The 12,767-nt window shown below is 42.1% G+C and overlaps 1 protein-coding gene across 1 annotated transcript in view; it reads left to right on the top strand.

Moving 5' to 3' along the window:
* Nucleotides 1–12,767, top strand: part of CSTF3 (cleavage stimulation factor subunit 3) — a 48,222-nt gene that overhangs the window by 26,524 nt on the left and 8,931 nt on the right. The window contains exons 4-12 of the mRNA XM_014884576.2: nt 5,867–5,899; nt 6,280–6,377; nt 7,758–7,824; nt 7,921–7,955; nt 8,062–8,188; nt 10,670–10,747; nt 10,938–11,100; nt 11,606–11,715; nt 12,106–12,222. Coding sequence (XP_014740062.1) covers nt 5,867–5,899; nt 6,280–6,377; nt 7,758–7,824; nt 7,921–7,955; nt 8,062–8,188; nt 10,670–10,747; nt 10,938–11,100; nt 11,606–11,715; nt 12,106–12,222 — 828 coding nt within the window. The remainder of the gene's footprint in view (nt 1–5,866; nt 5,900–6,279; nt 6,378–7,757; nt 7,825–7,920; nt 7,956–8,061; nt 8,189–10,669; nt 10,748–10,937; nt 11,101–11,605; nt 11,716–12,105; nt 12,223–12,767) is intronic.

Here is a 12,767-nt window from a genome sequence, read left to right on the forward strand (position 1 = left end):
GTTTAACTGGGGAATGTTACTCTGTCTGCAGAGCAGCATTTCACAAGTTCTTCTTTTGCACCCTTTTCCAAAGCCTACTGCTCTGAGCTGCTCCCTCACCATCCTCAGGCCAGTGCAGCTGGGTTCCTTTCTTTCCCAGACTTCCAGATAAATCTAGTTTACAGTTTCAGAAATAGCCTTTTCAAGTATTCAGTCTAATTTTTGCAGTTAGTTAGAGAGACATTCAGGCAGAGATGCTCCAGGCTACTGCCTCTGAGAGATGTTGGTAGAGTGTGTTAACCTGATATGCTTTGGTTAATTGTTTCTGAAGGCTGTGCAGGTTTTATTAAAGTCTTGGGCTAATGAGGCTGTAATGACAATTTTCAAGAAGTTAAGAGAGTGAGGAGCAGTCTTACATATTGCTGCCCATTCATGCAGTGGCTCTCTGACACTGCCCTGTCCCCATTTCCTGCTGCCACTTAGCTCCTTTGCCCTTCATTTCCTAATTATCATTTTTCCTGTTGACAGTGACCACCCTTTTCTGTTGAAAATGGTAATGTGGCTCAGGATTTTGCTATTTAAAATCAACTTTCTCACTATCTGTTCAGTAAGTGCCTGTTCAGCTACTTTGAGTGCAGGATATTAACTGGTAATTGGATTTACAGAACTGCAGCATTGCTTCATTAGCAGAGCCAATATTCTCAGTTACTGTAAAGTCTTTTTATTCTTAAATACTGTGAGCAAATTGAAAGTGTATCTAACTGGAAATACAGTGGATGTGGCACCTCAGAGTTGATGGGGATCAGGCAGCTGGTGGAACTCTGGTTTCCCAGAGAGGTGGTCAGTGCCCAGAGCCTGGTGGGGTTTAAGTGTCAAGGGACAGTGCCCTTAACAACATCCTGGAGCCTTTTGTCAGCCCTGAAGTGGGACTGGGTGATTCAGGGTAGGTTCCTTCCAGCTGAAATACTCTATTCTTGGATTGCCTCAGAAGCAGACTGCAAATTAGTGGGGGTTTTTGCTATTTTTTTGGCAGCTGTGAGTAAATCCTCTTTTACATGTGATATACCTAGTGGAAACAACATGACTTTTAAATTTTGATACCATGGTTCTAGAAGCTCTATAAATAGTCCTTGTAAATTGGAGTTGGAGGCTTTTGATTTAGAATAATTTTAAGAAACTTTTCAAATCACAATTTATGGCAGACTTTGAAATTGAAACATGCAACCAGGTGAATGTGAAAAATTACAGTTCTGAATGAAAATACGTAGAATCTCATCTTGCTGCCATTTGAGAAAATGAGTTTTCCCATGGTCAGTGTACTCTTATCTCCTCCTTGCAGGCTTTACTAATAGCAAGATAAAAGCTGTATTTTCACAGGGAATATTAAAACTCTGAACAAAACCAGCAAAAATACCTAATAATTCAAGCCTTATCTGGTACAAATTGTAGCAAAATAATATATTACAGAAATTGCATCTGCAATCACATGCTAATGTTTTTAAATAAAGGATTTGGAATATCTGGCACAGGTGAAATACATGCTTTGTTCAGCATGCATAAAATAAGTTTTGCATCCAGTTATTTAGACGATGATAGTCCAGCCTCCTTGGGTTAATGAGCACGGGGAGGAGCAGTGCTAGCCCTGCCTTTCCCTGCATTTCATGTGCTTGGGCAGAGCTTGGGCTGCTGTTTGCAAAGGCCATTGCTGGTCCCTGACCTGTAGGAAAACGGGTTTGTCACCAGTTTGTTAATTGGCTCACACAATTAGTGACTGGGAGCCTCAGCGAGCTGCAAAAGGCTGAATGTGCTGAAGACAGAACAGAGAATTATCATCTCCATCCTTTCAGAGGTGCCGTTCCTTTGAGGCAGTCTGAGCAGTTTAACTGCTGTGGTCTCTAGCCTGTACTTTGGAAACAGAGAAATGTGAGTGTATTTTGTTACACCCACAGTTCTGTACTGCTAGAGACCCCCAAACTGCACCCCCCTGTGCTTGACAGTGGGGAGTTGATTATGTCACCCTGACAATCAAGATGTAAAAAACAAAACAAAAAAAACAGCAAATAGCCAACACAAATGCATTCAGTGATGATAAATTTTGTGTGGTCTGATTTTATTTTTAAAATGTTAACTTTATTTATTGTTGTGTAACTGTCAATGAATATAAGTCTTTGACAAAGAGTTCCCTTCAGTTAACAAACAAAAGCAATATTTCCAAATACATATATTTAGACTCTGGTTGTAATTTTGTACTGTGAAATAGATGTTGTGTATCTGTTTAAAAAAAAACAAACAACCAACTGAAACATTAAGGATGGTGCATGCCTTTTAGTGTTTGTAACAAAACCAGATTTTAGGAAAATCCTTAAAAAGGTAACACCCATGTAGCTGTGGTGTTTCTTTCTCCCCAGTTTGTCCCTCATCAGCTTCTGCAGTCTCAGGGGTGCAGAGTGTTTCTCTTCAGGTCCAAAAGAACTCTAAAAAACCCTGGAGAGTAGTGCAGACAGTAAAGAGAGCAAGAGCATCTATCTCACCAAGGGGAGAGCTAGAGGCAGTGAATAAGGAAACTTCAGATTTTCTGCTGGAGAATTTTTTTTTCCTCTAGAAAATAACAATTGATAGAAAGAAAATGGAGTTGGGATATAGAAAAAAATCAAACCATGCTACTCCTTAATTATCATGTACTAACTGCCCTTCCTTAGGAGCTTGATGGAAAGCTGAAAAGGTTAAAGTAAAACAGGGATGCTTTTTAGGCTCGTGTTGTACATTGTCAGACAACTAGAACTAGTATTAAGTCTCTAGATTAGTAAAATCACTTGCCTTAGGATCATAAATGATTCATGTGTCTTGTAAAAGTCTGTTTAAAAGGGTGAACTGCTGTGTAATTTATGGATTAAGTTTTGCCCTTCAATGTTTGTGAAGCTCTTTATAGGGAATTACATTGTGTGTTCTGGGCAGAAATTTGACTCATACTATGAATTCATCTTGTACAAAGATGATACAGTAGTGACTTAAATTTCTGATTGGGGCATCAAATTAAAGTTACTCTTGTAGCAGTGTAGGTGGAATTTCTCCTTGTCATGGGCACATGGAGGCAGGTTCAGGTGTGCTTTGCTACAGGAATGTCCAAGCATGGCTCCTCAGACTGGGTGGTGTTTGTGTAGTCTTCAAGGATGGAGAGGAGACTCCATCCTTGGATTGCATGGAGTCATTACATTGGACTCATTACATGGATTTTACCTTGAGTAGGAGGAGGATTTGTGGTGGAGCCACTCCTGTGTGTCAGCCTGTGAGGGTTAGACCTGCCCCTTGAATTAAAACAGTCAGAACAGGAATCCTGGCAGCCTTAGAAACTGGAGGATAAGCTGCTGTAAATATCTTTATAGTTGACTTTATGTTTGTTTTTAAGGACGAAATTAGTAATGTCAGTTCTTTAATGTTTTCCCACATCTCATCACTGCCTGTGGCAGTGTGTGTCATAGGAAAACCAAGAAATGTGTGGTGCTATGTCCTGGAGGCAGCACCTGCCCTCGCTGGGGGACGACGTTCCCTGAGCCAGGGCTGCCAGGGCGTTCGCTTGGGAGTGGTGAGGCAAGAAATGCAGATTCCTGCAGGAGAGATGCTTTTCCATTGAGACACCCACTAAGCCTTGGCCAATACTGCTTTGCTTTGCTTTTTAAACAAATCCTTCTGCTTGCCAGCCTCCTAACTTCACTGGTACCAAGACTTCTGAATTTTTAGATACCAAAGCACTTGTGTGGATGTAACAAATATGGAATGCTGACTTGAAGTCCAGATGTGGTCAGCAGCTTTCATATATATGATAATCACATAGAAAATATTTTGCTTTGAGTCATAGCACATGCAAATAAAGAATATACCTTCTTTTCTTAGCAAAGTAGTTTTGTTTTCAAGGTCTTTGATTCTGGGAAGTGCATGCAGTCTAATTGATACATATTTCTTGTGCTCCATCCTTTGATGTTGCCTGGTGACAGTGCTGCCAGGAGCTACTAAACTTGCTGACACTGTTTACCTGGCTGCACCTGGGAGGCAAACTCATTTTTTTGCCCTGTCTGCTTACAGCTTTTCATTCTGAGCTCTTAAAAATTATTTTTCATCTTGTTACTGAACAGCTGTAGGGTGGTGCCTTTTGTCAGCAGCAAAGCTGTGAATTAAATAATTAATTTTCACAAAAGAGTTCATACTATCTCCTATCTCAGTCTGTTAAAAACAGAAAATTAATCCTGCATATCTTGTTGAAGGTTTTACTTAAGTACAAGAGAAAGAAGGTGCAGGCAGCTGTCCTGTGTGCTAAGACATGGAAAGCAAAATTCATTTGTTCTTTTCCACTCAGCCAAGGATAGCAGGAAATTTCAGGGAGTGGGAGGCATAGACTGAGAGCTCTGTCTCTTTAATTAATCCCTCTCATGTTGTAAGAGGTGCTGAGGGACATGAAAAATTGCTGTCAAAATAGGATGAAGTAAAAATGTCTGGTTTGGGGGTTTTTTTGATTCTACAAGACACCATTAGGTTTACCTTCGTGCCATCCTGGATTGTGTGGAATTCTTTCCACCTGGGTGGGATAATGCTCCAAGCATGGTACAGACACGAGGGTCCAGTCTGCCTTGTGTGCCAATAAAGTTTTTTTTCAGTTTTATTTCAATTCTCTCATTTTTAACTCATCTTTTCCGGCAGTGAGAGAAACGGGGATGGCTTTTTTGAGCCTCTCAGGCCCGGGGTGTTGCAGAAGTAGAGGCTCAGGAAGCAGGAGGCGGGGCGTGCTTATTTTAGATCTCCTGCACTCCGTGTCTCCTGATGCATCCATTAAAAATTCTGCTGTGCTTTAGAGTTGGAATGATCTAAAATGAAATGGTGAATCCGTGGTGCAAAGGGTGCTGTTTGCTGCCTACACCCTGCTCCTGTGGAGAGGTGCTTGTGTTTCACACCGCAGTAAAGGCTGGGAATCCTCTAAATAAACAAAGAGCAATGAGATTTAAAAGGGGAGTTTGACGCTTGACAGAAACGCAACACAGCATAAGAAATGCTTATTTCATTAAAGGCGCTTTATTTCAAGGCTTGTTGACTTTCCTTGTGTCATCAGGGTGTGTGTGCAGAGATTGCCCAGCGTGCTGCCATAGCTGGAGCTTACAGATACGTGCAGGATGCCACTCTGCTCTGCCCTCCTCATGAGTCTCGTGCTTTCCTTTGTCCTGTCTGAAAGGCAGCCTGGCAGCTGGGGTCTGAACTTCACCCCTGCCCTTGTGTGTGTGAATGAATGAATGAATGAATGAATGAATGAATGAATGAATGAATGAATGAATGAATGAAACTGCTGCTGACATGGGAGTGTGCTTTGGTCCCTCCTCCAAGGGGGGCAGCTGTGGAGGAACAGGTTCTCCATGGTTATTATTCCCTTATTCAGCATCAGCACACTGGAGCAAAGTGCACTTTGAGAAATGAATATTCAAGTATAATACATTTATTAGCATAGTAGTTTTGTAAGTATAGTATTTTACCCTTAATTTACTAAATCTTAGTCCAGAAGCTCTGGTACCTAAATCTGTATCTGCACTGAAGGCAACAGGTTCCTTGAAAGAAAAGGCTAAGTCTGGGTGTTTAAACCAGAAAGCAAATTTGCCTACTGGTACCTACATTTTGGAATTGTAGAATTCAAAATAAAAATAAAAACCCTGCTAATTTTGCAACAAACTACATGACTTTTGTATGTTTAATTATATTTTCAAAACGTTGTGTGGTGTTTCGGTGTAATTAGTTTAGGCAGACAAGATACAAACTGGAATGCTATAGCACTGTATGAAGAATATATTCCTACTATTCTAAAATAGTTTCTTAAGTGATTTGTTGTTTTTTTTTTTCTGCTTCCCTGTAGATTAAAGCAAAAAATTATGACAAAGTGGAAAAGGTGAGTCATATTAATATATGTAATATATCTCTATAGCAAGAACAAGTACCTTGTAATTGGGCTAAATCAGATTGATAAAACACTGTAGCTGTCATTGAATGTGAAACACAGATTAAAAAAATCCCTAAAGTTGAATTTGTTGCTACTAAGCTCTAATCAGTGAAGTGTGCAGGGGGATTTCTCTGCTTAATTCTCTCCAGTTCCCTTGCATAGCATGGAGATGCTTTAAACACAAGAATGAGTAGTTTAACTTATTCTTTCTTATAAATCTCAATCATAATTTACAAGGGTTATTTAAAATCATTTTGTATAGCCTTAAAAGTAGAAACTTAATTTCTATATCTGGAATCCTGATCACGTCTTCTTGATGTATTAAACAGTTATTTCAGCGCTGCCTTATGAAGGTTTTACACATTGATTTATGGAAATGTTACCTTTCCTATGTACGAGAAACCAAGGGGAAGCTACCTAGTTACAAGTAAGTTCCCAGAGTTGCTCTGAATTATTCTAGTTTTATGGTGAATCTTTTCTTGATTTTTTGACCAGAGGATGGGGAAGAACCTGGGTGGCAAATCTGTCTGGGGGTTTTCTGTCAGAGTGGTGGGGGGGTTAATATATAATCTGCATTTAGAAAACATTAAAGTCTCTTTCATTGAGCTTGCTGGGTAACATTGGTTCCTTAGTCGTGATTCCTCTAAAAGGATGGGATAAGAGCAGTGGAGGGGCTGGGGTATCAATGGCAGCTCCTGCAGGTGGGATTGGTGCTTCAGCCAACCTGAAGCACATTTCATCCTCTTTGTCCTTGCTCTCAGTGTCCTGATGAGAGTCCCCACAAAATCCAGCACTGGTTCCAGCTGGCACCAGTAACAGTAAAGAGTTCAGGAATTGGGGGAAATTTTGGAATGCATTAGAAAGTCATAAAATTCAGAGTGTCAGAATTTTGGGATATGTTGATCTTCATCCCTTTTCAGTTATTACATTTTGCTTATTTATATTCCTGTGGGTTGAGTTTCAGAAAATACCAGTGACCTCCAGCACCTATAAACTGTTTCTTCCCCAGCCCACTAATTTCTTTGCACTATAATTACTAAAATAAGTAATGCATTAACAGAGAAAATAAGCAAGGGGTTTGAATTTATTTTTACAGGACAGTTTTGAAACAATTTTAGAAATATCAGTTTATTCAGTTATTATTAATTTGCCTTTCCTCTGTTTCTCCTGTTAATGTGGTCAAGGAGGTAATAAGATACTGAAGTGTGTTTGAGTAAAGGAAACGAGGAGAAAAGCTGGGGACAGGGCAAACAGCTTTCACTGAACTTAACCAAGGCAATTCTGTAAACATTTTAAATTTGAGGGGAAATACTTTGAATCTGGGGGAAGTAAGAAATCATGTGAAGTATTCTGGGCAGTTTCCACACAAGGGAGCTACTCCTAATTGTCCCAGCCTTTTGGGGTTATTGGAGAATTACAAAAAAGTTTGGTGAACTCTGAGGGAAAAAAAAATAAGGAACTATGAGTGCATCTGTCAGCTCAGAAGATGTGGAGAGCAGTTGGTTTCTTCTCAACTTCATGTAGCATTCGTGGATTTCCACTGACATGGGGTGGGCCAGGAACTGTTAAAATGCTGGATTGCCACCAATAGATTTAAAGAATTCTTTAATAAAACAAAGAACCAAAACAGAATCTAAATATGGAATTTAAAGCTATCTGAATACCAATTTTTGCTCTCAGCTATTGAATGATATTTCTCATTCCTTGGTGTTTGGTTAGAATTTGCTGCACAAAAGAAGACTCTTAAATAAAGAATTTTGAAAATACTAAACACTTGTTTTATGGTCTTTGTGGTTCTTTTCCTCAGAGAAAAAATGGCTCAGGCTTATGATTTTGCTCTGGATAAGATTGGCATGGAAATCATGTCATACCAGGTATGTTTTCTTAATCAAAACACATTTTATTTCTAACTTTATGACAAGTACAGCTAACCATTGGTTTCACTCTGTGTAATATTTTTTCTCACCTAGATCTGGGTGGATTACATCAATTTTTTGAAAGGCGTGTAAGTACCAAAATTAACTTTTTTTAAGCTCAGTTAATGCAATGCTGATGTTGCTGCCAGTTGTGACCTGTCATAGCTGACGTTGCTCTCTCTCCCCACTGTTTAGAGAAGCTGTAGGATCTTATGCAGAAAACCAGAGGATCACAGCTGTCCGTAGGGTTTACCAGCGTGGTTGTGTGAACCCCATGATAAACATAGAGCAGCTCTGGAGAGATTATAACAAATACGAAGAGGTAACCAACAACGTGATTCTTTGTGACATTCAGAAAGAAATCATTATATGCTGCCCAAGCTGTATCCACTGAACAAGTATTGCATAAAAGAGATGACCAGAAGTATAAAAACATTTTTTGTGTGCAGTAGGTACCAACTCCTGTGGCAAAACTCTGCAGGTACCCGAGTGATTTTTTAAATTTCTTTCAAAGACTCTCCATGAGATACATTTGACTGTTCCATTTCCCAGCTGGCCATGGGGGATTGCTGGTGGGTGAGTGAGACATCGCTGTCCTCAGTGATGGAGCTGGGGCAGCCCAGCTGGCAGTGAGGGCTTGTGTCCCCAAGGAGGCACTCCCCTCCTTTCACTGAGTCAAACGGGGGCAGGTGGCATTCAGCTGGGGTGGTTTGGAATTCCTCCACAGCATCAAGTTACATGGTCTCAGTGCTTAGAAATGCTCCTCACTATCCCTCACCTGAAGCCATTCAGCACCCCTTCAGGTGAGTCTGCTCCCACACTGTCGTCAGCTCAGCTCACTGCCCTTTCAGGCCAATTTGTAGCTGCACCTTTAGAGTGTAATTTTAGACACAGCTGGTGACAGCTGGTGACCAACCAGCCCTGGTCAGCCCTGGTGTGAATGCAGAGCTGATGTAGATGCCCTCGTGGCTCAGCAGTGCCCAGCAGGGATGCTCATACAGCACTGGTCCTGCTGCTTGTGCACAGGCATGGTCACTGTGGGTCACTGTGTCCTGAGCAGGAAAGAAGGGCCAATTTCTCTCTCCTTGTTGCTAATTGTGCCAGTTGTGAGCTTGGTGTCCTCTCGTGTTAGTAAGGCCATGGTGCTTAGCTGGTGGGAAAACCTCTGGGTGAGAGAACTCCAGGTATCCCCAGCCACGAGCATGTGCCATGACAGTTCATTGCCCCATAGGTGTTTGGGGACACCACAGAGAGCCTGCTGTCACCAGGGAGGATACCCAGAACACACCTGCTCCAGTGTAGGAAAATCCCCAACACAACTTCCTCATAAACCACCCCTACCCCTCCTACACAGCAAGGCAAGGCTTTCACTGCTGGTTCCTCCTGCTTTCATTATACACGGGGAGCCTGCCAAAACCATGGCTCAGACCTGTCCAGTGTCCAGCTGAGGCAGCTCTGGCTGACACCTGGAAGTCCAGGCAAGTCCCTCAGGCTGTTCTGAGCTGCTGGAAGCTGAGGGCCAGCTCAGACACAGGGATCTGCCTGTGCTGCTCTGGCTGCACTGACCTCGAGGAGAAGGGCTGCTGCTCATGGCTGTCCTGGCACACGGAAATGCTTCTCCCCAGAAGGGCTCTTTGGGGGGGAGGTGGCTCCCCATGTCAGCAGCCCAACAGCACAGAGACCTCATGCAGGTGTCAGTGTGGAAAGTTAATGGCCATTTGCTGTAATTCAAGCTTTCCTGTAGCTCAGGTAACAATACCAGCCTGTCAGTCACCAGTCTTTAATTAACTAAGTGGTCAAAAGTGGTAGAGCTCTTAGGGAGACGTGTCTCAGGGACAAAGTGGCAATCCAGCTCACAAACCTGTGTGGCTGCTGAGCGGGGAGTGCATCCCAGGAGAGTCCTGCTGCACCCTCAGCCTGGTCCTGGGTTAACTGAGGCATTGCTGGGATTGTGCCACATGGCCCGGTCTGCTATCCCAGCCACTGCCTTTGCTTCTGTAGTGAAGGCAAAGCTTCCTTTGCTTCCCAGCTCAGGTGCCTCTTTGGACTGGGACTGAAAGCTGTGCACATCTGCAAAGTCTTGGCAACCATGCCAGCAAAATCCACCCAGACACAGGCATCAGCCAAAGGATGGCTGCTTTTCCTGCCTGAGAGCAGTTCTTGGAGGTCTTGTTCTTGCCAGGACCCTGTGCCCAGGGCTGCCCCCAGCCCTGCTGCTCTTGCTCAGCAGCACAGCAGAGCCCTCTGCACATGAGTGCAGTCCTGGAGGGGTGTCACAACTCAGTGTCCCAGCTGACAAAGCCACACCTGTGGCAGAGTGTGTGTTGCACAGAACCTCTTCTAAGAGCTGTCAGTTACTTCAGGAACAGAGGAGAGGGCAGAGCTTTGAGCCTGGAGATCAATCTCTGGTACTCCTTATACAAGAAAATCAAATTGCTCATGTGCTCTCAGTCAGGGAGCTGTCACTGGCCATCATTTAAGAGCAAAATTGTAAATCACAAATACATTCTTCCCACTTTCACCCACAGCAGTTCATGTGAAGTTCACTGTATTTTTGAAGGTGATTAAAAATAAGCTAAGGTGCTTCAGGTCACTTGAATTTTAGTAATGAGTTTCTCCTCTGATAAAAGTTTTTGCCCGTATATTTATTAGGTGAAATAAATATTTTGGGATTGGTATTTTAAAATAACTTTGTCCTTGCTACTATTGCATCCCCTTTCAAGCTCTTTCCTGTATAAAATAAAATTCACTATGTCCAAAGTGAAATTGCACATTCCCAATTCCTTTTTTCACCCTTCTCCAGGGCATCAATATTCACTTAGCCAAGAAAATGATCGAGGACAGGAGTAGAGATTATATGAATGCACGACGTGTGGCAAAGGTACAAGCTTCTGTTGACTTTTCTTTCTTCTGTTTAATTCTATAAACCAGCATTCAACTTGGTTCTTACTTCATATAAAAGCATGTCAGACTAATAGGGTTGGTATGCTAAAATATTTCCATTTGTTTTAGAAAGCATAACCTAAAGTAAATGTTCGAATCTGTTCTTCAAAGCATTGCTCCTGTTTCAGGAATACGAGACAGTGATGAAGGGGCTGGACCGCAACGCCCCCTCCGTGCCCCCACAAAACACCCCCCAGGAGGCCCAGCAGGTGGACATGTGGAAGAAATACATCCAGTGGGAAAAGAGCAACCCTCTACGGACAGAAGATCAAACTCTCATAACGAAAAGAGGTAATGAAATTAGATGCTGGGCTAGGGCATAGAGAATTGTATTGCTCAACTCCAGCGTAATCGTGATGTGATTTGGTGTTCAGGGATCGTGCTGGAGTAGAAGTTATCAAGTTTCTTGAATTGTGTGGGTGTTTTTTTATTGTAAACAAGTCTAGATTTTGCTAAAGCCAAGCTGAAAGCAATAAATGGATTTTGAGATACAGTGCTATAGTTGTGTGCCACTGATCCTCCAGTGCAGGTCAGAAAACAGTAGATTGCAGCCTGATCTTATGGCTGATTTTGAGTGAGCTGTGCTTGTTCCTCTCTGGACAAGGCAGGTTTAAGCTGCTGGCTGTGGTTCATGAAGTTCCTGGCAATACAAAAGAACTGCAGTACTGATCACTGTATTCAAAGCCAATTAGTGTTGGCGTTGTCTGATTTATTTGATGAATTTTGCATTCCATACTTGGGTTGTTACAATGGTGGTACCGTTTCCAAGGAGTGTTTCTTGCATGTTTTCCCACAGTGATGTTTGCCTATGAGCAGTGTCTGCTGGTGCTGGGCCATCACCCAGACATCTGGTATGAAGCAGCTCAGTACCTCGAGCAGTCCAGCAAGCTGCTGGCTGAGAAAGGGGTAAGCAGCTTGCCACTGGCTTTCTCTTATTTCCTTGCTTTGACGTGGTGTACTGTCACTTGTTCCTCAGAATCAAAGAGGGGGGTGTGAAAAATAGGTGTAACATGTTCAGAGTTTTCAAGAGGGGAAATTAAAAATTTTAAGAAATAAAAACGTCTGCATTTTAGATAAGAATTGTGAAAAATTGTTTCAATCTCGGCCAGTTTTAGGCCTGGGGGATTTTTTGAGCCTGATTTTGTGATTCCTTAAGTACTGGGGAGATGATTATCTCTTTGTTGGAGCACTGAATGGAAATTCACTGGGGCTTGTACACAGAGAAGATATTCCATAAATTGGCCTTCATTGTCACACATGCTGAACAATTGTATTATTATACTTATTTTATAACAGGACATGAACAATGCTAAACTTTTCAGTGATGAGGCTGCTAATATTTATGAAAGAGCGATCAGCACTTTATTAAAGAAGAATATGCTTCTTTATTTTGCATATGCAGATTATGAAGAGGTGAGCAAAAATAGTGATGTACTGACATTAAAATCCAAATACATCTCCCATTAATAATGTCATTTATTTGAAACATACTGAGTACAAAATTCTGTAGAGTTAATTTACTAATTCTTCTAGCCTTATTCTCATTCAGTGTTTCTGAGATGGAGCTGACAAAATGGAGAGGAAAAGCCCATAGTATGAGCTACAAAAGTCTTGAAAATCTACTGTCTTTCCATTTCAATATTGCCTATATTTCTGAAATTATCATAAGGGTGAAATGCTTGCAAATTTCCATTTCCCAGAGCATCAGCTTCTTCGCTTTTAAAATGGGCATCAAGGGCACCTTTCCTGTCTGATACTTGGGGAGTTGATGTTTGTGTTGGCACAGCTGTGACAGAAGATGGGAGCCACCTTTGCTGCAGCTCTCTGGAGAAGTCTCTTTGCCCAGGCCACCACCTTGCTGTGCAGGCTGCACAAGGAGCAGTGCCCCAGTGGCTTTTATTCCACCAGGAATAAAGGCTGTTTCCCACTGGTCAGATGAGGGCTGTGGAGTCCTCTGT

Source organism: Sturnus vulgaris, chromosome 18 (assembly GCF_052056855.1).
Source record: "Sturnus vulgaris isolate bStuVul1 chromosome 18, bStuVul1.hap1, whole genome shotgun sequence".
Lineage (NCBI taxonomy): Eukaryota > Metazoa > Chordata > Aves > Passeriformes > Sturnidae > Sturnus > Sturnus vulgaris.